The sequence below is a fragment of the Mauremys reevesii genome, linkage group 14 (assembly GCF_016161935.1).
Source record: "Mauremys reevesii isolate NIE-2019 linkage group 14, ASM1616193v1, whole genome shotgun sequence".
Classification (NCBI taxonomy): Eukaryota; Metazoa; Chordata; order Testudines; family Geoemydidae; genus Mauremys; species Mauremys reevesii.
The window spans coordinates 29,609,156-29,636,264 of NC_052636.1; the positions used below are offsets into that span (position 1 = coordinate 29,609,156).

The 27,109-nt window shown below is 53.2% G+C and overlaps 1 protein-coding gene and 1 pseudogene across 1 annotated transcript in view; one reads left to right on the forward strand and one right to left on the reverse strand.

Annotated features, from left to right (window-relative positions):
- The window catches only part of LOC120381380 (zinc finger protein 883-like), a gene marked incomplete at its 3' end in the record, with an annotated part of 71,819 nt that extends 65,900 nt beyond the window's left edge, over nucleotides 1-5,919 (forward strand). The window contains exons 4-5 of the mRNA XM_039499575.1: nucleotides 4,810-5,597; nucleotides 5,682-5,919. Of these exons, the coding sequence (XP_039355509.1) occupies nucleotides 4,810-5,597; nucleotides 5,682-5,919 (1,026 nt within the window). The remainder of the gene's footprint in view (nucleotides 1-4,809; nucleotides 5,598-5,681) is intronic.
- Nucleotides 1-27,109, reverse strand: part of LOC120381578 — a 190,287-nt pseudogene that overhangs the window by 110,412 nt on the left and 52,766 nt on the right.

A 27,109-nucleotide genomic window follows, 5' to 3' on the forward strand; every position in this document is an offset into this window, starting at 1 on the left:
GCCGTGCCCAGTGCACAGAGTGTGTGTGGGAGAATCCCCGGTGCTAGCCCAGGGGGTGCCCCTGTAAAGCACCAGGGGATCCCGCAGGGGGGAGGAGGGGGTGCCAGGCAAAGGGCAGCGCAGATCCTGCTGGAGGGCGGGGGGGGGGATCCTAGGCAGGCAGCGAGGGACTGAGTTCCCAGTGGGGGTCCCTTTTGGGGGGTCTCTGGCTGTTGGGGTGTCTTGGTAGGGGGAACCCTTTGGGATTCCCAACCTGGCAATGAAGATCTGGTGGGGGTTCTCTGGCCGGTGGGGCTCTGAGCGGTATCTGAGGTCCCTGGCCAGGGACTCTGGGGGCTGGGTCCCAGGGAATATCTGGGGGGGGCTGGCTGGGGCTCTGGGGGCTGCTCCTGACCTCACTTCTTCTCCCTGATTAGCTTATGCCAGAATCCTAGCTCCAAGCACTGCCCGACATTCCCCGGCCAGGCCCAGTCACCGTGATAACTTTCTAGCCACTTATCAAACAGTGTGAGGTGAAATCACAGATTTTTGCTCTTCTCCCCTCTTGAAAACTGCAGGAACTTCCAGTTCCATTGTCCTAGATTGTCCAGTCCATTGTCCAGTCCTTGTCCTGGATCTGGGGGATGAGGGAGGTGGGAAGGGGGGTCAGCACTGCCACACAATGGTCCCTTCCACAGCAATCTGGACTCATTCTTTCTGAACTCTGTTTTCATTGAGACCATTGTTAATCCAGAGTCACTGTATGGAAAGACAAGGAGTGACTCCGGATGGACAGTGGGGCAAATGAGATCAGCAATTCTCCCTGTGAGGAGGGGCTCTCATTAGCTGCTCTCCCCAGAGAGCTAAAGCAGGGAAGCTGCTCAAACGCTCTGTCCCTCTCTGCTCCGGATACTGGGAGCAGACGCTGCAGCCTCCATTGTGATCTGGGAGACCAGGCTTAGCAGCTGCTGCTCCCCCAGTGGGGTTCTGTGCTGGGAAGTGACCTGAATTAAAGCTGCTTTCTCTGCCTGGCCCAGGGGATGACTTTCTCTAGCTGGTCCTAGCCCCCTAGGGCAGCCCTGGGTCCTGTTAATACTAAATTCTGAGCCAGAGTCTCCAGGTAACTGAAAGACCTCAGGGAAAGTGCTGGGGTCTGGCAAGAAAGTGACTCTGCACAAACAGCCCCTCCTCATTTCTCCTCCCAGTAGCAATTGCCAGGAGAAAATCCAGCCATGGGAGAGCAAAGCCCCCAGGAATGGGACTGTCCCAGCCAGAGGGGCAGGGAGAGAGGACAGGGGAAGGAGAAACTGAAAGGGGCAGTGGGAGAAATGACACATGTATTGCTGCATCCCTGGGCAGAACCACTTTCCAGTGAACAAAACAAGGATCAGACAGAGGAAAAGCCAGTTCCTGATTCCATATTCCCCCTGCTGGGGTGTGGCTGCCGTGGGGTCAGTGTCCGAGGGAATCCCCCACAGTGACTCCTTTGGTTCTGCTCTTTTCTAGCCTTGTGTTCAGAGACTTTGTTACGGGGTGAGGGGAGGGAGAAGGGAGGTTAAAAATGTGTCTGGGCTTAGCCTGGCAGGAGGGGCCAGGTCTACATTGTAATAAACAGATTTAGCATTTCCCAGCATGGCAGGATCTAGGGTGTCTGTCTGCAGGGAAAGGGCCTGGGGGAATTCTGATGTGAAATGAACTAAAACCTGTTCTGAAATGCCCAGAACTGCCCTTCTCCCCCAGACAGGCAGCAGAATGATGTCCATGTTTTGCTCCAGCTCATCCCAGCCTGGCGTGGGACAGAGAAGAGAAATGGCTGCAGTGGAGCCAACTCAGGTAGAGATTATCGGGGGGTTGCTGGTGGGCTCCTGCTGGAGGAGAGGGAGAGCAAATACACCGGAGATGGGAAGGTTTGCACAGTCTGGTCTGGAGGTTGGAGCGGGGCAGGAAATTCACAGCGTGGGGAAAGGAGGAGTCCAGGGTGTGGCAAACCTGCTGGGAGTTATTTAATAAGTGGCCTAGATTCTAGGAACAGACCCAGGAGGTTTGGAGGTGGAAATGCCCTAATTTGTGAAGAAAGAAAATAGCCCACCTACATGGAGCTAGTCAAACTGACCAGACTCCCAGTGCTGGAGCCTGAGCTCACTGACAGCTGCTGTGAGATATGAAGGGAGCACCCATGAGTCAGGCTTATTGGAGCTGCCTCTCCCTTCATATCCTGCTCCTCACAATGAGGAGGTTATTGGGCTTCCTACCAGGGAGCTCTCCCTGGACCCTGCTAGGGGCTCCATCTCCTGTATCAGTCGGTGGCTGGTAGGTGTGTGATGGATCTGCAGGGAGAGACAAGGGGCTCTCCCTTCGTCCCCACACCCTGGTATTTGTTGGATACTCTGAGCGGGGTGGGGGTGGGACTCTGTTGACTGCGATCCACCCAGAGCTTCCATTTGATTCGCTCCTCTCTGCCACAAATAGTGGGGCTGTGAGTGGGGCAGCAGGTGCTGAGTGTTGGACTCTTGCTCTTTCAGGGGCCGGTGACCTTCGAGGAGGTGGCTGTGCATTTCACCAGGGAAGAGTGGGCTCTGCTGGACCCCACTCAGAGAGCCCTCTACTGGGACGTCATGCAGGAGAACTATGAGACTGTGACCTCGCTGGGTAAGGGTTCCTGTTCCCTCTGTTCTTTCAAATGCTACCTCACAAGCCATACTGTGTACAAAATTGATCATAATTTTCTAGAAGAGTAAACACAGGTGTAGACAGATACAGTGTCTGTGTGTGTGTTCCCAGCAGATATGTGGATATTTCAATCCCTCACAAGCATAGTGTTCGGCATCTTCAAGGACCTGGGGAACTGGTCCTGGGAATTCACTGGTTTACCAAGTGTGACACTGTATGGAATTGTGAGACACTTTGGTATTAATAATAAAATAATAATATAATCTGATAAAATTGCAATGAATCGTGCTAGATATGCCATGTAAGGTGTCAGTGAAAATGTTATGATTTGCCAAGTATGATAATTTTGTTTCTATGTTTGTATCACTTTTGTATTGTGAGTTATAGATATGCAGGGTATAACTGTATTTCCAGACTTGTGCAGTGTTTCTGGGTGACACCCCCAGATATATTGGCATCAGCACTGCCTACCCTGTTTGATGGCCCATTGAGAGTCATCAGCTGTACAATGAGCCCATGGAAAGGACCAAGGGGATACACACCAATTGAGTCAGCAAGACATGCCGGGGTATGCCTGTGTAATGAGAACTTCAAGGCTTTTCCATGCCACGTGCTGTGAATCTTGGGACACAGGAAGTACAGGCCACATAGCAAAAGGAATGTAAAGGGCAGCTGCATCATCTCCATTTTGTCTTCAAACCCCCTTCCTACCTCTGGAGCAACTTCTCTACAAACTGAACCCTGGAACAAAGGACTGAATGACCCATCCAAGCTATGGATGTGTTCCAGACGGACTTTCAAGCCAGCAACTCACCAATACTGCTAAGAACCTGATATATCCATTTTGGAATGTATCTGACTGCTTTCCCATTTAACTTCTTTCTGTCTTTCTTTCCTTTAAACCTTTAGTTTAGATGCTAAAGGATTGGCTGGAAGGATGGAATTTTGGGTAATATCCAAACCTATAGTGACCTGGTGATGTGGCTGAGCCTTTGGGGTCAGAGGAACACTTTGTTTATGTGAGCAGAGTTTTTAAATAACCTCTCACTGTGCTGGACCTAGCTGCTGATTAGGAGTCAGAGAACAGGGATGGAATAAAGGGGGCTGTGTGATTTCTTTTTTCAGCTTCTCGATAACCCAGATGGTGACTGGTCAGGGAGTTTAACTTCAGTGTTAACCAGCAGTTTTGGGAGCATCTGCTCTCCCTTTTTCAGCCTGTCCTAACTTTGGCATTTTCAGTGAGAACTGCCCCTGGCCCACCAGGTCACACTAAGCACTGAAGTTAAATGAATAGAATGTTTTTTTATGACCAAGTCTTATGAAATCAACTGAATTCCTTTGTTTTCTTTCAACTGAGCAGGGTTTCTAGTTTTCCAATGTGATGTGATCTCCCAGCTGGAACCAGGGGAAGACCCGTGGGTCCCAGACCTCCAGGGTTCAGAGGAAAGAGAGATCCTGAGATCTCCCTGCACAGGTGAGGAAACATTAAACCACCTCAGAATCTGTAAGTGCCTGAAGGAAACATCTGGAATGCCCAACAAAGCCCTTGGGGAGGTCTCTCAGTTCATTATTGTCCCTTGCAGGGGTCATATCCTCAGGGTAAATATAGTTCATGGCTTCCTATAGATCCTAGCAGACACCAGGCAGTAGCTTCCTCCCTTCCCCCTGCGTATTTGGATGGGATGTGAAGGCTGAATTCATCCCCCTCCTCTCTCCTATTTGGGGGAAGAGTTTGGGGGAGTTCAGCTCCTGATTTTTATTTGACCTGTTTTCAGCACTTGTTTTGGTTTGCTCTTCCCCTTTCCATCCCTGTTTGAGGTTTCTGTCTTTGTCACAGCAGGTGATGCAATGGCACGTGAGAAAGAGGAGCAGAATTTTCAGCCTGAAGATGTCGAGCCAGTGGGTAAAAACAGAGCATTATCGCAAAGATCGAAAAGGAATGTGTCCAGGAGTCATGAGCAGGGAAACTCCTGGGAGATTCAGCACAGACCAGAAACAGAGCAAGGAAACCAGCCAGGGGAGAAAGTGGATAAATTTATTTTCTCTTGGGGAACTCAGAAGGTCCTCATGGAAGCCACAACACAACAGGAAATCCTTAGGCGAAAGAGAAAAAATACATGCCCTGAGTGTGGGAAAAACTTCATTCACGGATCAAACCTTTCTGTTCATCTGAGAATCCACACAGGGGAGAGGCCCTACAAATGCTATGAGTGTGGGAAAACCTTCAATCGCAGCTCACACCTTATTGCCCATCAGAAAATCCACACAGGGGACAGGCCCTATAAATGCTGTGAGTGTGGAAAATACTTCACTGAGAGTTCAGACCTTTCTGTACATCAGAGAATCCACACAGGGGACAGGCCCTACAAATGCAGTGAGTGTGGGAAAACCTTCAATCGCAGTTCGCACCTTATTAGGCATCAAACAATCCACACAGGGGACAGGCCCTACGAATGCAGTGAATGTGGAAAATGCTTCACTAGCAGCTCAAACCTTTCTCAACATCAGAGAATCCACACAGGGGAGAGGCCCTTTGAATGCCGTGAATGTGGGAAAACCTTCACTTACAAATCAGGCCTTTCTAGACATCGGAGAATCCACACAGGGGACAGGCCCTATGAATGCAGTGAGTGTGGGAAAACCTTCAATCGCAGATCAGGCTTTTCTAGACATCAGAGAATCCACACAGGGGACAGGCCCTATGAATGCAGAGAGTGTGGGAAAACCTTTACTCAAATATCAGCCCTTTCTGTTCATCAGAGAATCCACACAGATGAGAGGCCCTATGAATGCAGTGAGTGTAGGAAAAGCTTCACTAGCAGCTCACACCTTTCTAGACATCAGAGGATCCACACAGGGGAAAGACCCTACGAATGCCGTGAGTGTTGTAAAACCTTCAATCGCAGCTCGCACCTTATTAGTCATCAAACAATCCACACAGGGGACAGGCCCTATGTATGCAGAGAGTGTGGGAAAACCTTCACTCAAAGTTCATCCCTTTCTGTTCATCAGAGAAGCCACACAGATGAGAGGCCCTATGAATGCCGTGAGTGTAGGAAAACCTTCACTCACAGATCAACCCTTTCTGTTCATCAGAGGATCCACAGAGGGGAAAGGCCCTATGTATGCAGTGAGTGTGGGAAAACCTTCACTCAAAGTTCAGCGCTTTCTCTTCATCAGAGAATCCACACAGGGGAGAGGCCCTATGAATGCAGAGAGTGCGGGAAAACCTTCAATCACCGCTCACACCTTATTACCCATCAGAGAATCCACACAGGGGGAGAGGCCCTATAAATGCAGTGAGTGTGGAAAATGCTTCACAAAGAGTTCAGCCCTTTCTCAGACTCAGAGAATCCACACAGGGGAGAGGCCCTATGTATGCCATGAGTGTGGGAAAACCTTCTCTTGGCACTCATCCCATGTTAGCCATCAGAGAATCTGCAAGAGAGATCAACATTGTAAAAATCTCTAGGGCTATCAATACTTTGTTTTTTTTAATACTTTTCCTGATTCCCACATAGTAACTTTTAAAGCTCTTTGAACTGTTTGCAGCACCGTTATCCCTCAGCTTGTCCAGATGAGTGGCCCATTTTTGCCTTTTGCAGTTCGCCCTCTTTTGAGATGGACCTATTTGTCCTTTTTATTGTCCCACAAGTAACTGGAGTGTGCCCTTCCTATGAGGAACCAGGGAGCGTCACGTTTATACCATTCCTCCTATTGCAAAGTTATTGTTAGAGTCACCAATGATACAGATTGTATCCTTGTCAGTTCTCACATTGCTCTGGGTTGTGCTGAAGAGCAGTTACATTGGGAATTTTTCAAATTATATGTAAATGAAGAGGAGCAGGGGCAGAAAAAAAGTATAATTTCAGCTTCTGTGACACTGGAAGGAGATGGAGTGACTCAGAGATTCCCTCCTTCCCCTTCACTGCAGAACTGTTACCTTTTGCCTGAGCCAAGTAGTTTATCTTCGTCACATTCTATCCATCCACTTCTCAAAGTGTCATGTGATGAAGCATTCTCCGTTGTCTGTGCTTGCAGATGATGTTTTGACTTCTTTAATCCTATATCAGAGTCGCTATGACTGGAGATGAAAGTGTCAAAGACCTGGAAGGGGAATTCAAATGGATTCCAAATACAGTGTGATCATTTAGAGTTTAAATTCCAGGTTCCATCTATTGTAAAGCCACTTCTAGCAAGAGGGCTGTTTTTCCCTCATTATGAGCATGCTAGGATACTAAAACATTTGTAAATAACATAACTGACTATTGAGACAGGGATGAGGGAAGCAGGTTTGAATGGATCAGAGGACAATGTGGTGGGAAAATCTCTTGTCCCGATTCTGAATAATCAGATGTAACCTGCTCTGGAATTTCACTTGACACTTTCTTTGTCATGTATTGTCTCTCTGTGATGTGGGTTTCTATCTTTCCTAAAGGCTGTTTGGTCACCCAATTGGATATTAGTTCAGTTTGATAGGCTGTAGCTCAGATTTATTGAAGAATTTAAGACAATGACCCTTTGCTAAAGGCCTCATTTATGATTTCAGCTTTGCTTTTTCCCCATCCCTCCATGATGACATGGAGAAAGCTGAAGTGCAGTTCTATCAACAGGAGAGAACTCTCTAATTTACTGGACAGGCTCACAAAGAAACAGCAGTGATTTAAAATCTCCACTCAGAAATGGTGAACAACAGCAGAACCCCAACTAACTGAAGGAAGTGCATCTGATCACAGTGTATTTCAGTTGTTTAAGGCAATATTGTCTCCAATGATTTGGGAAGAGAATTCCATGGTAAGTGGTTTTGAACTAGGCAAAATGCCCGTGTGTCTGGTTCCCAGACCATTTGTAACCCAGGCCCTACAGAAGATCTCTCCTAGCTAATCCTATGCTATGGGAAATGCAGCCCTTCATGACACAGATGTTGAGGAAATAGAAGTGGAGTTTTTGGTTGAATTTATCCTTTGTAGGTGCTAAAGATGTGTATAAAATGAAACCAGTGTTGAAAATGTAATATCTTCAGCAAAATAGCCATGTTTGAATAGAATCTCCAGCTCTGGTAACTAACGAAGATTCTGATCAAGGCCTGTATCCAGTCCCTTCCCTGGACCTGTGCCACCGAATTAAAGAAAAGCTGGGCATGTTTCAGGAAGCCATTCCTCATTAACACTGCTGAGATTTTAAGTGGTTTTGTAAAGTATTCTTCTTCAGAGAAGTGTAAATCTACCCTATCCAAAACCAAGGATTTGGAAAGAGCTGAGGTTGAAAGATTCCACACCCAGTTCTTGGTTTCCACCCCAGTAAAGGAAGCTATGGTGACCCAAGGAAAATTGTTTGTACAACTCCACTTCCTAGTTCAGTGTCACTGATTACACTTCCAAAGTATGCCAGGGTTAGATTGAGAACATGCATCCAAACAGTGAAGGACGACAAGAGAGAGTGCTTCATAGGACAGTCCTTCCCTGTGGATCCCAAACTGGCTGCCTGATTGGGTAACAAGGACTTTCAGGCTGTAGAAATGATGGTAACCAATGAGGCAACGCATTTGTCAGCCTCCAATTTCAGACTTCCAGATACACACATGTTGAGTCCTGATTCTATGGTTTTGTGTCTGACGCTGTGGCTACACAATTAAGCTGATGTTGGCACAACTGCACCGATGTAGCTGTGCTGCTGTAACACTACAATAACAGATGCTCTAAGCCAATAAGAGAGATTTCTCCCATCGGACTTGATTAGTCCAGCCCCCGCAAGTGGCGGTGGCTATGTTGGCAGGAGAAGCTCTCCCGCTCATGTAGCACTATCTACACAGGGGGTTAGGGCTGTGTAACTACATTGCTCAGCTGTGTGGATTTTTCACACCCCTAAGCAATATAGTTATCCCGATAAATGTTTTTAGTGTAGACCAGAGAGGTTTCTCTTTTGTTTTATGCATTTACATTACTTCTCTACCTCCTCCTACTTTGAAAGATTAAAAAGTGTGAAAAGAGAGGTATTTTTCTCCGTGATGCAAACATTCCGACATAGAAGACTCCTTCTACCAACACATATGGCAGAAGATCCTGAGATATATGAACTCACAGAAGTGGTTGGGACAAACCACAATAAGAACAAGGGTTCAGTTATTGACAATGGGGATTAAAAGCAAACTAAGGGCTTGGCTACACTTGTGAGTTGCAGCGCTGGTGGAGGCTTTCCAGCGCTGCAATTAGTAACTGTCCACACCTGCAAGGCACATCCAGCGCTGCAACTCCCTGGCTGCAATGCTGGCTGAACACCTGGTCTGCTTGGGGTATAACGAGTGCAACGCTGGTGATCCAGCGCTGCTCATCAAGTGTGGACACACACCAGCGCTGTTGTTGGCCTCCAGGGTATTAGGAGATATCCCAGAATGCTTTAAAGTAAATTACTCTCTTTTGTTTTGTTATGCAGCCTCTCTTTGTTTTGTTGTGAACTCAGGATCTGCTTATCTAAACAAACACAGCTCCTGTTTGCTGTGATCAATCTGTAAGTGACTGTGAACAATCAAATGCGAGAACCCCCTGCCTACCTCATTCACAGGGGTTGAGTGTTTGATAAGAGAAAAGTCCATGCTTCTTATCTGGTCTGCAGGCTGTTTGCAGAATAAGGGGTTTGGAAAATGTTCTGATTTTCAGGGCAGGGAGCTAATACACAGTGTCAGCTCCAAAAATCCACACACTCTCTCTCTCTCTCTCTCCCTCCCCCACTCCCTGTCACACTACACCCCACCCCCCTCTTTTGAAAAGCAGGTTGCTGCCACTTGAACGCTGGGATAGCTGCCCATAATGCATCACTCCCAACAGTGCTGCAAATGTGGCCACACTGCAGCGCTGGTAGCTGTGAGTGTGGCCACACACCAGCGCTGTTCCTACACAGCTGGACGACCAGTGCTGTAACTCCCAGCGCTGCAACTCACAAGTGTAGCCAAGCCCTAACATATATGAAAATAATTTGTGATCTTTGAATATGTTATTGTTACCAATTAAAATGAAATAATAGGTGAAGTTATTGGTTAAAGAGTAAGAGACTGTGTGATAATCTGAATTATTTTGGAAAACTGAAAGTTGTCTTGTTTTTGTGTTTTGTTAGTCATACAGGAAATGATGGCTAATCTTGAAAAGTTAATTAGATTTAATTTACCCTGGTTCCTCAACTGTTGCTACAGCTCTAGTACCCATCAATCCAAAGACTGAGAGAAAGGGAGAGTTCCAACCATTGTCCTTTTAGTATCTTATTGTTCCTCTCTCTGTTTTTTGTGCTGGCCTTTCTGTACTGTCATTTTCTGCCTTTGTTTAGTGGTAACAGTTGGTTTCCATCACTCATGTTTTTGTTTAAATCTCTATCCATTGTTAAATAAATTTTTTGCTTGTTCGATAACTGTACTCAAGTGCTGTGTGAGATACAGTAGCAATGGTCCACAGTAAAACTAGTAACCTGGGAAACGTGGGGAAGAGAGGATCTGGGATTTCACCGAGTATCTGGTGATCCGGGCTGGACCCCAGAGGGGGACACATTGAAGGAACTCAAGGGTTAAGGAGCCTGCTGTAGCTCAGAGGAGGGTCCTTGAGTTCCAGCAGGCTGGTGAGTTTGGTCACTAACATCCAGCTGCCAAATGCAAAACTCCCTCTTCCTTGTGGCAGGTGGCAACAAGGAGACTCACATCCCTCAGCACCCTGAGAAGGGTCACAATGTGTCTGTGTTGATCCACCTGTCAAATTCGCACAGGGAAAGCTCCCGATAGCACAAAACTCTGCCCTATGAAATCATGGAACATGTGCTCTTCGCTCTGTGGGTACGTCTAGACTACCCACCGTATCACCAGGTAGCGATCAATTTCTCAGGGATCGATATATCGCATCTCATCTAGACATGATATATCAATCCCCGAAAGTGCTCCCGTCGACTCCAGAACTCCACCAGCACGAACGGCGGTAGTGGAGTCGACGGGGCGATTCACGTAGCTGAGGTTGTATCTTAGATCGATTTCCCCCCCCCCCCAGTGTAGACCAGCCCTGTGAAAGCATGTAAAGAATCCAAGCGCTGGAGGACAGGGTTTGGGTCCAGAGTGACCTAGACAAATTGGAGGGTTGGGCCAAAAGAAATCTGAGGAGGTTCAACAAGGAGAAGTGCAGAGTCCTGCACTTAGGACGGAAGAATCCTATGCACTGCCACAGACTGGGGACTGACTGAGTGAGGGGGGTTTGATAGCAGCCTTCAACTACCTGAAAGAGCAGCATTGTGGGCTTTCTTCTGGCCACTTTTGCTGGGCTGGGCAGGCAGCCTGGAGTCCTTTCTAGAAGAGCACTGGGAACTGAGTTAGAAAATCCAATGTGAAAACCAGAACCTCAGGTTTAGACTCATTTATTTATAATATTCAATCTTCAATTCTAGTGTCACAGTCAATACAATTGCTTCAGCCTGATAGTTGCCCAAAGGAAAACTTAACGTCTCTCCAAGGGGAGTGGAGAGAAAGCACTTTTCAGAGTCCAAGAGAGACAAGGCGGGTGAGGGTAAGAGCTTGCAGAGGACCAACCTCTGTTGGTGAAAGAGACAAGCTGTGGAGCTAACCCAGCACCCTTCTTCAGTTCTGTCTAGCCTGGAAGGTCGTCTCCTCCATAACCAGCAGTTAGAACATAAGAACAGCCACACTGAGTCAGACCAGTTCATCTAGCCCACTCTCCCGAAAGTGGCCAATGCCCGGCACCCCAGAGGACCCCTGGGACCAGCATGGATACAACACCACCACAAACAAGGTTAAAATCAATGCACATGGAGAAGGATCTTGTGTTTCATTCCTTATGTCCTAGTCCCATCATGTGGCCATTTCCTTTTCTTCCTTTCTGTTAAAAGCTTTGGTGTTTTGCACAGAAACATTATTTCCCCAGGAGAGACCCAGGAGTGGGGGCTGCATTCCTGTACCAAACAGTCACTGGAAGGGGGCAGACAAAGGCCTTTAGGACCAGGCATCTGTCACTGTCAAAAGATCATCTCCCTCCTGCAGGTCACTAGCAGCCTGCACTACCCAGCCCCTCCGTATGTAGCAGGAACAAACACAAACCTGGTCTTTAAAACAAGCTGTCCCCTTCCTCCTCAGGGAAAATTTTTCAGTGATTAAAGTTGAGCTTCAGTTCCCCTCTCCTAGGGGTGGGGCGGGTGTGGGGCCAGCTCCCAGTGAGATCTGTTTTCACCATTGCCCCCTTTCAGTCTCTCTGGGATCTTAACTCTGCTCCCAGCTGTCAGGCAACTTCCAGCCCATCCACCCTGCTCACTAACTCCATGGTCATGTGTCACCCCATTGCCAGCACACAGAGCCTGCAGGAAAGCTACTCCTGCCAGATGCGTTGGTGGTATAGTGGTGTGCATAAGTGTCTTCCAAACAATTCAGCTGGGTTTGATTCCCAGCCAATGCAATAATGGCTTTTCTCTTTTGTTGTTTCCTCATCTGGAAGTGGTTTAATTTCAGTCACATTGTGTTACAATCACATTATCTATAGAATGAGACAATAAATGTGTCGAAGTCCAGCAGGTCATACAGGATGGAGGCACACAAGGGGCTGGAATGTGTCATCTGAGAAAGACAGAACACTTGGAAACCTGCATCTCCCATCCCCTGGCCTTGCGTGTTATGATTCCAGCTGCATGAGCTGTTTGTATGATGTTCCGGCATGGTGGGGAAATGAAGTTTTGAGTCAGTTTTTGCTCCTGCAGATTCCTTTGCTGTTACAATTATAATGACATGAACAAAAGGGAGGCAAAATAAACATAACCCCCAAGTTGCAATACAGGTGGGGAAAGTGACGATCACGGTTAAGCTAAACACGTCAAAATAAAAATTAATACAAAAAAGGGGAGGGGGGAAGAGATCAGGTATGTGGAGATCCCCTTGATATTTCAACGCACATTGTTAGAATCAAAGTTCAGACTTGACACTGGAAAACCTGCAGCTACCCAGCTCTGTGAACACCTGTGATGAGCAAGATGGAGTTGGGACACCTGTTCTGCTTCAATCATTTATTGTCTCTCTGTTCTCTCCCTCTTCTCCCCCCAATTCCTCGTCTCCAATGTCTCTGCCTTTCTCCTCTTGCTCCCTCTCCCCTGCCCTTTCCAGGAACTCACAGTCTACAGCATTTAGGACAAGCCAGAGCTCCCATGTCCTGCGCATGAGCCTGTGTCAGAGGACGTGTGACCCTGTCAGAACCAGTCACCGGATCAATGTCCCTTTATGGGCGACTTCTGTGCCTACTCTGCAATTTACACATATCCCCACTGAAGGGGGTGGGGTACAGCTCTGACTGAGAGGCCTCACAGGAGAAACTTCAGCCCAAAGACAAATTTGTGTGAAATGCTGAGAAGTGAAGAGCCCCCTTCCCCTCCCCGCAAATCCCCAGAACTCTAGTGTCACCCCGATGGCACCAGCACAGGGAACCCAGTGAGGTGGGGTTACAGAATACGAGGGGGAGGGAGCAGGGGAGAGAGGTGACAGGGAGTCTCTCTCTTTCCTTCTCTCTTCACTTTCTGTTCTTCTCTTTCCTTCCAGGAGCTGCAGTCACAGCAGGGAGGGGTTTGTCTCTTTATTAGGGATCCCTCTGTGTCACGGAGGCTGCACAAGTCATAGAATCTGTGACTTCTGCAGTGGCCACTGTGGCTGACTCCATGTCTGCCCCAGCAGCTGGCCTGGGGGCAGCTTGAGCAGTGGTTCCAAGGGTGGCAGGCGCAGCCACAGCTCAGTGGCTCCTGGCACCTGTCCCGAGGTGGCCGGAGCAGGGCTGGCCTTTGGGGCTCCCCTCACCTGGCAGCATCTGGAGTGGCAGTGGGTCCCCGGGGCTTCTCCCCCAGTACATGGTGCCACGGGCCCCCTGGAATCCCTGTGCCCACAGCTGGTGCCACGGACCCCCTGGGCCTCCCTCCCCAAGATTCAATGAGGGGTATTTATGGTATAAGTCATGGCCGGGTCATGGGCAATGAGCTTTTGGGTTTTGCCCGTGATCTGTCCATGACATTTACTAAAAATACCTGCGATTAAATCTTCGCCTTCCTCATTATCAATCAAATAAATTGAAACGCCTCCACCTGCAAATGGATTTAGCCCAGGACCCTCAGAGTCAGCAGCTGTTACGCCCCCACTGAGCTCTCTGGTCAGGTGTCCTAGCGCTGGAAGCCTCCTGTTTAGATCCTAAAATAGCGTTTTTGCACCAATGGGGCTGAAATTTTGGACCGGACATTGTAGCTCCACTGTTATTTTACTGAATTGCTTCAAAACAGCAAGTCAAGAAAGTCTCCTAAGTGCCAGGCTCTCTGCCATGGAAACAGCTGCCCCTGCTCTGCAGGAGTCAATGCGTTCCACACAGCAACGTACACACCTGCTCCGCACTGAAGGGGGGTCAGACAGTGATGGTAACGCAAATCTTCAGACTATTAACCCAGGTCCCTTTCTTTCTTTAACCCAGGATGTGCCAGTCAACTGGTAACCATGGTGTTATCTTCACCTTAAAATATCTCTCAGTACATTTTCAGCGAGCCCTCCACCCCCTGCCCTCCCTGCAGCCAGCCCCTGTCTCCAGCCAGCCCCGCACGCCCCGGCTCCAGCCAACCCCTGCTGCACCCCCCTGCCTTGCCCTGCCTGCAGCCAGCCCCGCACCCCCTGCCCTGCCTGCAGCCAGCCCCGCACCCCATTCCCTGCCTGCAGCCCTGCACCCTCTTCCCTGCCCGCACCAGCCACGTCCTCCCTGCCCTGCCTGCAGCCAGCCCCACACCCCCAGCCCACAGCCAGCCCCTGGCACACCCCCTGCCCTGTCTCCAGCTAACTCCTGCCACACACCCCTGTGGCCCCGCCCAAAGCCAGCCAGCCCCCACACACCCCCAGCCGTGCACACCCTGCCCTGTCTCCAGCCAACTCCTGCCGCACCCCCCTGCCTGAAGCCAGCCAGTCCCGCACTCCTCTGTCTCCAGCCCTGCCAACCCCTGATGCACCCCCCCGCGTCCCTGCCTGAAGCCAGCCAGCCTGCCCCACACACCCTGTCTCCAGCCAGCCCGGCACCGCTTGCCCTGCCTGCAGCCAGACCCTACCTCCAGCCAGCCCCTGCCCTGCCTCCAGCCAGCCCCATGGCCACTGGTGCCCTGCAGTTCCCAGGGCAGTAACCCTGCACACCTGCTTCAATGAGGAGGGCAGGGAGCAGCTGGGACCCACACATGTGCACATCCCATATAGGGTGACCAGACAGCAAGTGTGGAAAATCGGGACAGGGAGTGGGGGGGTAATAGGATCCTAGATAAGAAAAAGACCCCAAAATTGGGACTGTCCCTATAAAATTGGGACATCTGGTCACCCTAGCACACCCCCAGGACTCCTGGGTTCCATTGCTGGGTTTCCTATTGGTTCCACTGCTGGTTGTTTTCCTTTTCTGGTGGGACTCTGGGCAAGTTGCTCCCCCCTCTAGGGCTCCCTCCCCAGCAGGAAATGGGGATTTCGTACCTTCCCGCTATTGGAAAGTGCTGGGAGAATCCCCCAGCCAAAGCTGCTCTGACAGAGCTAAGCAGCATCTGACCATTCAAGGTCAGAGCGCACTGCCCAGGAGGAGGAGAGTCTGGCTCTGGGATTTCACTTCAGCCCAGTCTAGAGAGAGGGGCCCAGCCATGGGGTTTGGCTCAAGAAGACCAAGTCTCCAATTCGTTAAGGGCGTTTTGAATTCCAATCCTGAGCTCCAAAGTGCTTGGTGTCACTTGCACATTTTAGAACGATACTCTCCACTCCATTTTCCAAATCATCATTCATACAGTTTACCCACCTTCACTAGGCCTGGAACCCTGCCAAAGAAGGAAAGAGGATGGGTTTCAGATGATTTGTTCTTGACAAATCCATGCTCACTCGTCCTAAGAATCAAATTATCCTGTAGGTTGGACTAGATGACCTCTTGAGGTCCCTTCCAACCCTGAGATTCTATGATTCTAGGTGCTGCTGACAAACTGATTGTTTAAGAATGTATTGCAGTATCTCTCCAGCTATGGAAGTGAGGCTAGCTAGTCTGTAAGTCCCAGGGGTCTCTTTGTTCCACTTTCAAAGATAGGTCCTGGCTTGTTCATGGATGGGAAGATGTTCTTTTTCAGGGATCTCAGACGAGAACTGGGGCACAACACCTGGTTTGTTAAGGCCACAAAAATGGAGGCAGGAACCTCTTCTCTCCTGCTGGCAAAGAACCCCAGGTACTGAAAAGACAGAGACTCACATCCCTGAATGGGCTTTAGAAAAGGCAGTGGTTAAAAAGCTTGTCCCCGACCATTTCTTGTTTCCACAGACTAGACATTTTAGCAAACTTTAGAATTCCTTGGTGCTAAACACCGTGAAACTCTCCTTTCTCCTTCACACAGGGCTTTAACGCCCCTTATTTCACTCAGGCTCACGACTGCCCAGAGTTCGAGAACTGTCCCTGTTCCCATTGGGCAGATGGGGAGGAGCCTGAGGTACAGAGAAGGGAAGTGACCTGTCACCAGATGGATCAGACTGAACAGGTTTCAGACCTCGAGGAGGCTCTTACCTTCTAAACAGGGACGGCTGTTTTCTAGTAAAATCACTAAAAGGGAAGGAGGAAACTCGAAAAAGGTTCCTCCTGGCGCTCACGTCTGTGAACCCGAACACTCTCTCAGTCCTCAAAGAGAGACCTGGAGAAGGAGACTTGCTGAAGCAAAGCCACAGGGGTCTCTGAGGTTTCCCTGGCCCCTCACCCCTGTCCTGCCTGGCTGATGTCAGCATCTCTCTGTGAGGTCACCACCTCCCCACCACCTTGGACCAATAGGCTGAGGTCCTGCAAAAGGCCTTTGTGATGTCACTGCCACACCCCTCCCTTGCTGTGCTAATGTCCTGCCCCTGGCCAGGCACTTTGCAGGTTTGAGCTACTCCCTGTGGATCACCCCACTCAAGGAGCGTTCGTTCTAGGCAGCAAGCCGGCTAGACAGGGAAACATCAGACGCTGCTCCCAATGCTACACTCGGTTTTTCAGAAATTAGTTGACTTTATGGCCAGAAGAGACCATTAGAGCATCTAATCTGACCCCCTGCGTATCACAGGCCTCCTGTATGACACAAGAGCTACTTTGGGGGCAAACACATTCCAGAAAGGCATCTAGTCTTCATGAAATGACATCAGGAGATGGAGAATCCACCACTTTCCTTGGCAGCTTGTTCCTGTGGTGAATCATCCTGACTGTTGAATATTTGTGCCTTAGTTGTAATATGAATTTGTCTCTTTTCACCTTCAGGCCATTGGGTTTTGTTAGGCCTTTCTCTGCTACATTAAAGAGCCCTTTAATACCCAATCTTTTCTCTCCATTAAGGCACTTCAACACTTCAATGAAGTCGTCTTTCAATCTTCTTTTGATAAGCTAAGCAGGTTGAGCTCTTTCAATAGCTCACTAGAAGGTATTTTTTCCAGTCCTCAGAACATTAGGTGGCTCTTTGCTGCCCCAGCTCCAATTTCACAACATCTTTTTCAAATGAGGATACCAAAACTGGAGGCAGTATTCCAGTATCAGTCTCACTGATGCCGTGTCACCTCCTGTGACGTTATTGACATAATCTGTAACCGTATAGATCACTGTTGCGACCACTGTTCTATTTGTAGCCAATATTGTAGAAAGGTTGTCACATAAGGGGTCAATGGAGAGGTTCTGATGGGCTGATTATAATTATGCTATTTCTAGATGTGTATCATTTTTATAGTTGACGTTATGAATTCCTGCCCATTTCTCCACTGGCTGGAGCATGGCTAGAGTGTGTCTGTGGTTAATGATGTTGCTGTAGATTGTTCATTTCCTGCCTTGGCAATTCAGACAGTCCCTTTTCCCAACATATCTCCAGCACATCATTAGTTCCAATAACAGGGGCAGCTTTTCTCTGGGGCACTGAGACTTTTTGGGGAGTTGGTGGCTCCTTTCTTTCCTCACCCTGGAGTAAACTCAGCTTTTTATTCCATGGTTCATGTTTTATGGAATAACAACATCAGCATGAAGAAAGAGGAGAGGGAATATCTCACTGCCAGGGCTGAAGGTGGCCACGTCCCCTCTGTCTGACCGTTGCTATTGCAGGAGAGAAGGTGTCAATACAATTGAATGCCCTGGCTCAGACAAGAGACACAGGGAGGTTTTGCTGTTCATGGATCCATGCAAAGGAAATTGTGTCTCTGTGTGAAACTGAGGAGGGACATGAAACGCCCACAGGGGGGCACAATGCCCTAAGCTAAGGCAGGAGGGTGAAGGAATTGGGCTGAGCAATGACTGAAGTGGACTCACCTGGGATTGAAATGACATTTGTTTGTGTCGGGCAGTGAGAAATGTGACATTAATTCAGATGCAGGGTTGAGGCTTCTTTAGCTCCTTGTAGAACTTGAACTTGATTTCCCTGAAGGGAGAAAGGGAAAGTCTGGGGCTGCCTTGAGTCCCTGGCTGGGTCTCCTGGGCAGTGGAAAACATCCCTTGTTTGGCCCTGCCAAGGGGATCGTGCAGAGCTGAGACGTCCCTCGGCTTGGATCAAAGGGGGAGTTGGATGGAATTTATCACCCAACCCTCCCTGCTCCCCAGAGCCCCACGGGGAGAAGCTAGAGAAGGGGGAGTCATTCCTCCCCTGCGCTCCCAGAAGAGCTGCTAGCAGGGCCGCCCAGAGGCGGGGGCAAGTGGGGCAATTTGCCCCAGGCCCTGGGTCTTGCAGGGGCCCCCACAAGCAGGAGCATAGCTAGGGGGAGCAGGGGGGGCTGCCACTCCCCCACTGAGCACATTCCCCCAAAGTGGCGCCTTAGTAGGAATTTGGAATAAGGTGGAAAGATCTGGAATTTCTCCCCCCCCCCCCCCGAGTGCGGCACTGCTGATTGGCCGCCGGGACCTGATTAGGCCTCCAGCTCCCATTGGGCCTTCAGCAGCCAGACCCCCCCTTGCACCCCGTCCCGGCTGACTCAGAACGCTGCGGGGGAGGGGCTGTGTGCTGGCATGTGTTTAACTTTGGCTCCAGAGGCAGCCAGCGGCTCGAGCTGCCGGGTGGTAAGAGGAGTCCTGGGGGGCAGTCAGGGAGCAGAGGGAGGGTTGGATGGTTCGGGGGGGGGACTTTCTGGGGGCTGGGGCAGTCAGGGAGCAGGGGGGGTTAGATGGGAGGAAGTCTGGGCCTCTGTCCAACAGCAAAACACAAGCCTAGAAAAGCAGCCGTTAGTGGGAAGTGCTATCAGCTGGCCTGGGCAGCCTGCACAGCCCCCGGCCCGCTTGCCTGAGCTGTATTGTTAATGCATTTTAGTTGGAAGATGCAGCCTGAGTGATTGAAAGGCCCCAAACGCGGCTGAAAGAGCTGGGAAAGTTGCAAGCTTTCTCTGCTGGGCTTTTCATCGGGGTCACACAATGCAAACCTGCTTGAGGCTCCGCACAAGAGAGGTTTCTTGAGGCCGTCCATGCAGCTCACAGCTTAAGCTCTTCTAAGCTTGCAGCCGTGGCACAAAAGGATTTGGGAGCAGTTAACAATTCTGGGTGGTTAAGAGATTTTCATTTCCTGGGCCCTGCTACCCAATGCCACAGGGCCCCACAGGGGAGACTGAGTGAGTAGCCCGGCTTGTCCTCTGCAGTCCCTTCCCTGCTTCTTTCCCTTGTGTTCGCAAGGGGCTCATTAACATGCTGCATCCAAACGCGCCTTCCCTCCAGAGACACAGCCTCCGGGCTTCTCCTCCTTCCTCACTTTCTCCTTCTCTCCCTCTCTGTGGTTCTTCTCCATGCCCCGTCCCTGGTCTGTGCTCCCTCTCCACCCCATGCACGATATCAAGCACGTCTCTGCCTCTCTTGTTTATGGGCCCTGTGCTGGGATGGCAGAGGCAGGGCTATTGTTGTGTTCTCTGCTGGGTCTGTTTGGATCAGACCAGTGATGAGCTGCCAAATTTTTAACAACGGGTTCCCTCCTTCCCCCCCCCTCCGGGGGGGGGGGGTCGTGCCCCATCCAACCCCTCATGTTCCTTGACACACACACTCCGAGACCCCTGACCCATCCCCCCCTTCCCTGTCCCCGACTGCCCCTTGCTGCCCCACCCAACCCCTCCTCTCATTCTCAATGGCCCCCCAGAACCCCTACCCCATACAACTACCCCTTCTCTCTGTCCCTGAGTGCCCCCCCACCTCATCCAACCCTGCTCTTTCCTGACTGCTCTCCAGGACCCTTGCCCCCATTCAATACCCCTGTTCCCTGCCCTCTGACCCCCCAAACTCCCCTACCCTCTCTCCAACACCCCCTCCCTGCCCCCTTACCACGCTGCCTGGACGTGGCTGGGCCGGGACAGGAGTTGCGCGGCCGGAGCCGGAGGATGCGGCGGGAGCCCAGCGGCCAGAGCCAGGTGGCTGGCCGGGTGGAGCCAGGGGGGGCCGCCGCCACGCCCAGACCCACGCTGCCGGAGCCCGGTCCCCTGGCAAAACAGCAGGGGCGGCTGGAGCCAGGGGCCAGGCCGGGCTGGAGGTGGGGGGCCGTGTCCAGAGCCGAGCATCCCGGTAGGTGGGGCACGGCAGGGCCGGGGTTGCGCCAGAGCCGGGCGGCCGGGAGGGGTTCGGGGTCGGGACGCGGGCCGTGCCGCAGCCGGTGAGGGTCGGGCGGGGACTCGGGGCCGGGGGGGGCCGGGCAGGGTCGCGGCCGGGAACGCGGGCCGGGAACGCGGGGGGCGCGGCCAGGAGGGTCAGGCGGGGACCCGGGAGGGTGCGGCCGAGCCGGACGGCCGGGAGGGGGTTCGGGGAGCCGGGACGCGGGGCCGGGAGGGTCGCGGCTGGGGCCGGGAGACGCAGGCCGTGCCGCCGCAGCCGGTGAGGGTTGGGCGGGACCCGGGACGGAGGGGGCCAGGCAGGGTCGCGGCCGGGAACGCGGGGGACGCGGCCAGGAGGGTCGGGCGGGACCCGGGGCCGGGGCTGGGCAGGGTCGCGCCGGGAACGCGGGGCCGGGAACGCGGGCGGGGGTGGACGCGCCAGGAGGGTCGGGCGGGGACCCGGGGACGGGGGGGGCCGGGCAGGGTCGCGGCTGGGAATGCGGGAACGGGCCGCGGCCAGGGACCGGCCGGGGCACACGCCCCCTCCCCCTCCCCTAGTTTCCTACCTCAGCGTCCTCTTCCTGGGCCGGGGAAGCCTGCTTGCTTCTCAGCCCTCCCAGGCTTCCCGCGCGAACAGCTGATTCGCAGGAAGCCATGGGGGAGGAGAAGCAAGGAGGAGCTTCATGGCAGGAGGTGGAGGCAGAATTCGCAACGGTTCGCGCGAACCGTTTGCTAAAATTAGACGCCGGACAGAGAACTTTAGCATCCGGTTCTCTGTCCGGCGTCTAATTTTAGTAAACGGTTTGCGCGAACCGTTGCGAACCGTCTGCAGCTCACCCCTGGATCAGACTCTAAAATCAAACACTCCCGTTGCTAGCAGGATCCCTCCGCCTGCTCGCAAGGGCTTCTGGCTACACACTAGAGCCAGGTGCTAGGGCAGAAGCAGCTGCCCATGTACCCTCAATGGCAGGAGTGGTGCATGGTCCCTGCCCCGCCCCCCCCCACTTTGGATTACGGGGTGTGTCTTGGTGTATATTGGGGGTCCTGTCAGGGAGCGGGGAGTGGTTGGATAGGTGTGGGAGTCCTGGCAGTCTGTCTGGGGGCAGGGGTGTGGATAAGGGTCGGGGCAGTCAGGGGACAGGTAGGGTTCTAGGGGGCAGTTAGGAGCTGGGGTCCCAGGAGGGGGCAGTCAGGGGACAAGGAGTGGGGGGTTGTCGGGGGTTCTGAAGGGGGAAGGACGTGGGAGGGAGTGGATGTAATTAGTAATTTGATATGTTGGGTGGTGCCTTTTTTTATGATTTCGCTTCCCCTCATGTGAGACCCTGGCTACGCCGCTGCCCACGAGAATCCAGTATTCTACAGTATTGCAACTTTTTTGTGTGGAAGGGGCCCCCAAAATTGCTTTGCCCCAGGCCCCCTGAATCCTGTGGGCGGCCCTGGAATAACGTCGAGTTTTTGCTCAGAGGGGAGGAGGGCAGTGGGGAGGGATCCTGGAAGCAGGGGAGTTGGACAGTGTGGGGAGGGGAGCCCAGCAGTGGGGGTGGGGGGCAGAGGTCTGGGGGAGGTCAGGGAAGGATCCCAGCGTTGTGGGAAGTGGGCAGCATGGAGAGCCCAGGCCTGGCATGGGCAATGGGCAGAGTGACTCTGTCCTTCTACACTCCCCCCCGGCAGGCTAGGCAGGACTGGGAGAATTAGGTATTTGTTGGTAAATGTCAATTTCTGTGTAAACACAGGACCCAATGGCAAAATATTTCCATTGATAATCATCAAACCTGACAGATGGGCAGAGTGAGAAACATGCTGCTTGAGAACGTGTCCTGCTCTAATCCCATAGGGGTCCCTTCCGCCTTGGGCACCACCAGGTGGGTATTTCATTTCCCTCCGTATTTTCACACAGAGACACAATTTCCTTTGCATGGATCCATTGTCAGCAAAACCTCCCTGTCTCTCTTGTCTGAGCCAGGGCATTCGATTCCATGGACACCTTCTCTCCTGCAATGGCAATGGTTGGACAGAGTGTGGCCAGTCTCCCTGTGTCTCTGCTGTTCGTGCTGGGGAGCCCGGCCGGCCTTAGGGGTGGGGCCCCCGGCAGCCGCCCAGGGCTCCAGGGGGTCAAAGGGCACCGTGTGGCCGTGCAAAGGTGCTCACTGCTCTCCCCTGCCCCAATGCTCCTCCATGGCCCCATAGAGGGTGGGGGGAGCGAGGAGCAGCACTATGTGCTCCCTGCATCCTGGTCACTTTCCCCACCTGGGCTGGGCTGTGAGGGGAGCATCAGAAGCTGCTGCTCTCTGCCCTCCCCTGACGCAGCCCGGCTGAGGAAAGTGACCTGGACGCAGGGAGCTCGGATGATGTCCCTTCTCGACCCCCAGCTCCTAGAGGTGCCCGGAGGAGCAGCATTCCAGGGTGGATCAGGGGGCAGCAATGCCAGCTGCTCCATGCACATAGGTCAGTGTCCCCATGTGGTGCAGGAGGGGGCACAGGGGCTAGGGGTGAAGGGGGTGCAGGAGAGGGGCAGTGGCTGGTGGCACAGGAGGGGGTGCCGGGGCTAGGGGTGAAGGGGTGCAGGAGAGGGGCAGTGGCTGGTGGCACAGGAGGGGCGCAGGGGTTAGGGGTGAAGGGGGTGCAGGAGAGGGGCAGTGGCTGGTGGCACAGGAGGGTGCAGGGTTGGGGTGAAGGGGTGCAGGAGAGGGGCAGTGGCTGGTGGCACAGGAGGGGGCGCAGGGGTTTGGGGTGATGGGGGTGCAGGAGAGGGGCAGTGGCTGGTGGCACAGGAGGGGGTGCAGGGGTTAGGGCTGAAGGGGGAAGGAGAGGGGCAGTGGCTGGGGGCACAGGAGGGGGTGCAGGGCTGGGGGGGAAGGGGGTGCAGGAGAGGGGCAGTGGCTGGTGGCACCGGAGGCGCAAGGATTAGAGTGAAGGGGTGCAGGAGAGGGGCAGTGGCTGGGGGCACAGGAGGGGGCGCAGGGGTTAGGGGTGAAGGGGGCAGGAGAGGGCAGCGGCTGGTGGCACAGGAGGGGTGCACGGGTTAGGGGTGAAGGGGGGCAGGAGAGGGGCAGTGGCTGGTGGCACAGCAGCGGGTGCAGGGGTTAGGGTTGAAGGGGGCATGAGAGGGGCAGTGGCGGGGGGCACAGGAGGGGGTGCATGGGTTAGGGGTGAAGGGGGTGCAGGAGAGGGGCAGTGGCTGGTGGCACAGGAGGGGCTGCAGGGGTTGGGGTGAAGAGGGCAGGAGAGGGGCAGTGGCTGGTGGCACAGGAGGGGGCGCAGGGGTTGGGGTGAAGGGGGTGCCGGAGAGGGGCAGTGGCTGGTGGCACAGGAGGGGCTGCAGGGGTTAGGGGTGAAGAGGGCAGGAGAGGGGCAGTGGCTGGTGGCACAGGAGGGGGCGCAGGGTTCGGGGTGAAGGTGGTGCAGGAGAGGGGCAGTGGCTGGGGGCACAGGAGTGGGTGCAGGGGTTAGGGGTGAAGGGGTGCAGGAGAGGGCAGTGGCTGGGGGCACAGGAGGGGGTGCAGGGGTTGGGGTGAAGGGGTGCAGGAGAGGGCAATGGCTGGGGGCACAGGAGGGTGCACGGGTTAGGGGTGAAGGGGGCAGGAGAGGGCAGCGGCTGGTGGCACAGGAGGGGTGCACAGGTTAGGGGTGAAGGGGGCAGGAGAGGGGCAGTGGCTGGTGGCACAGCAGCGGGTGCAGGGGTTAGGGGTGAAGGGGTGCAGGAGAGGGACAGTGGCTGGGGGCACAGGAGGGTGCAGGGGTTAGGGGTGAAGGGGGCATGAGAGGGACAGTGGCAGGGGGCACAGGAGGGGGTGCAGGGGTTAGGGGTGAAGGGGTGCAGGAGAGGACAGTGGCTGGGGGCACAGGAGGGGGTGCAGGGGTTAGGGGTGAAGGGGTGCAGGAGAGGGGCAGTGGCTGGTGGCACAGGAGGGGGCGCAGGGGTTAGGGGTGAAGGGGGTGCAGGAGAGGGACAGTGGCTGGGGGCACAGGAGGGGGTGCAGGGGTTAGGTGAAGGGGGCAGGAGAGGGACAGTGGCTGGGGGCACAGGAGGGGGTGCAGGGGTTAGGTGAAAGGGGGCAGGAGAGGGGCAGTGGCTGGGGGCACAGGAGGGGCAGGGGTTAGGGGTGAAGGGGTGCAGGAGAGGGGCAGTGGCTGGTGGCACAGGAGGGGGCGCAGGGGTTAGGGGTGAAGGGGGGCAGGAGAGGGGCAGTGGCTGGTGGCACAGCAGCGGGTGTAGGGGTTAGGGGTGAAGGGGTTGCAGAAGAGGGCAGTGGCTGGGGCACAGGAGGGGTGCAGGGGTTAGGTGAAAGGGGGCAGGAGAGGGGCAGTGGCTGGGGGCACAGGAGGGGCAGGGGTTAGGGGTGAAGGGGTGCAGGAGAGGGGCAGTGGCTGGTGGCACAGGAGGGGGCGCAGGGGTTAGGGGTGAAGGGGTGCAGAAGAGAGGCAGTGGCTGGTGGCACAGGAGGGGGTGCAGGGGTTAGGGGTGAAGGGGTGCAGAAGAGAGGCAGTGGCTGGTGGCACAGGAGGGGGTGCAGGGGTTAGGGGTGAAGGTGGTGCAGGGTGAGAACAGAACCAGAGTGTAGAAAGGCCCCTGTGTTAAGTGGTTGTGGCTGAAGCCTTAGGGAGCTGGGTTAGAAGCCACAGGGTGTTTCTGTGGAGGTTTGATTCTTGCCAGCTAGGCAAGGCTGGTGTGTGGTGTCTCCATGGCTGCACTTTCAGTGATGCAGGTTTTTCTCTCTCCCGTTGTTCCATGGGCATCCTACTAGATTGCCAGCTGCTTTTCAACTGCAGTGTGGAGACTGTGTGTGTGTGTGGGGAGAGACAGTGTGTGTCTTGGGGAAGAGTGAGTGTGTTGAGGTAGGTAGGAGCAGATCATTATTATCCCTACTTGAAAGAGGGAGAAGCTAAGGCTGAGAAAGGAGAATTGACTTAGGGCAGCAAAAAAACCTAGCGCCGGCCCTGCCTCCACCCACCGTGAGGTAGGTAGGAGCGGATCATCAGAGAAGCAGCAAAATTCATCAAACACAGAACTGGTTCTGACTTATTTCCTTGGTCTTAAAAGAGAACAACAAGGACCTGAGTCTCCTCCCTGTCAATAACCCCCTGCTCAGCCCATCAGGGTAGAGACTGAGGACGCGAGGCTGAGGGTTCTCACCAAAGAGCCCAAAGGATGGCCCAGGTCACTGGTGGGGATCACTGCCCGAGCACTATTTCAGCCCCACATTTTTGGGTGGACCTCCCACAGTGGGAGCTGCAGAGCACTGCCCCGCAACACACACACACACCCCCTCCTGGTGTTGGGAGGAGAACAGGAGAAAGGACAAAAGAAGCAAGAGACGGAGAGAAAGGAGGGAGGGATGGAGGAAAAGGTGAAACAAAAAGAAAAAAGCCTAATGTCCCCAATGATTCTAAGGGACAAAATCCCAGATGTGCAATAAAATTCTGCCTCCTTAAGCTCGTGTTTTCCATGCCTAGAATTCAACTGTCACCAAATGGATCAGACTGAACAGGTTTCAAACCTCCAGGAGGCTCTTACCTTCTAAACAGGGACGGCTGTTTTCTAGTAATATCACTGAAGGGGAAGGAGAAAACTCGAAAGAGGTTCCTCCTGGCGCTCACGTCCGTGAACCCGAATACTCTCTCAGTCCTCAGAGAGAGACCTGGAGAAGGAGACTTGCTGCAGCAAAGCCACAGGGGTCTCTGAGGTTTCCCTGGCCCCTCGCCCCGGTCCTGCCTGGCTGATATCAGCATCTCTCTGTGAGGTCACCACCTCCCCACCACCTTGGACCAATAGTCTGAGGTCCTGCAAAAGGCCTTTGTGATGTCACTGCCACACCCCTCCCTCGCTGTGCTAATGTCCTGCCCCTGGCCAGGCACTTTGCAGGTTTGAGCTACTCCCTGTGGATCACCCCACTCAAGGAGCGTTCGTTCTAGGCAGCAAGCCGGCTAGACAGGGAAACATCAGACGCTGCTCCCAACGCTACACTCAGTTTGTCAGAAATTAGTCGACTTTATGGCCAGAAGAGACCATTAGAGCATCTAATCTGACCCCCTGCATATCACAGGCCTCCTGTATGACACAATAGCAGGTGAGGGAGGGGGGCTGAGGAGGCGAGTGGCGGGCTGGGGTGACGGGGTGGGTGAGCCGGCAGCATGGAAGGGGGGGGCTGAGGAGGCGAGTGGGGTGGGCTGGTGAGCCAGCAGCAGGGGACTGAGGAGACGAGCTATGAGTCAGTGGCTGACCTGTTCTGCTGATCTGGTCTGGCTCCCAGCCCCTCTCCAAGGGTTGCAGCTGTCTGGAGGTGCTGCCTTCCTCAGTCCCACCTCATTCACTCCACAGGGCGACTGATTACCAAGTGGGGGAAAGATCTTATTCTACTTCTAGCAAAAAGACATTTTCCTTTTACCTTAATTATACTACCTTAGAGGCCCGCTATAACATATTACCAAGGTTCAATGCCACTGTTTTGCCAGGGCGGTGCTAGGGAAGGAGGGTTTGTTTCCACGGGGCGGGCGGCGCTTGGGGGGGATTGTTTCGGAGAGGGGCTCGGCAGCACTAAGGGGTGGTGTTCGGTGAGGCCAGGGGGATTTCAGCCCTCAGCTGTTTTCTTTGGAGTAATATTGCCCTCGCCGCTTTACGAGTTGTGCAGGTCTGGACTAAACCACAGACTCTGGACGCAGCATTCAAGTATCCTGCAGTCTGAACTTCGCATCTGATACATTCCCTCATTGGCTACCATTGTTTGGCCAGCAGGGAAGTGCTTCCTGTCCAACAAGGCAGCCAGATTGGGACCTGTAGGCATGGAATGGCTCTGAAGGAATCAGCTGTTTCTCTCTGTGCTTCAATCTAACTTTGGATTCAAATGGTAAAAGACAGTTGTGCCCAATTTAATCATGGCGTCCTTCAGGAGTGTGATCAATGCCACTTAACTAGGG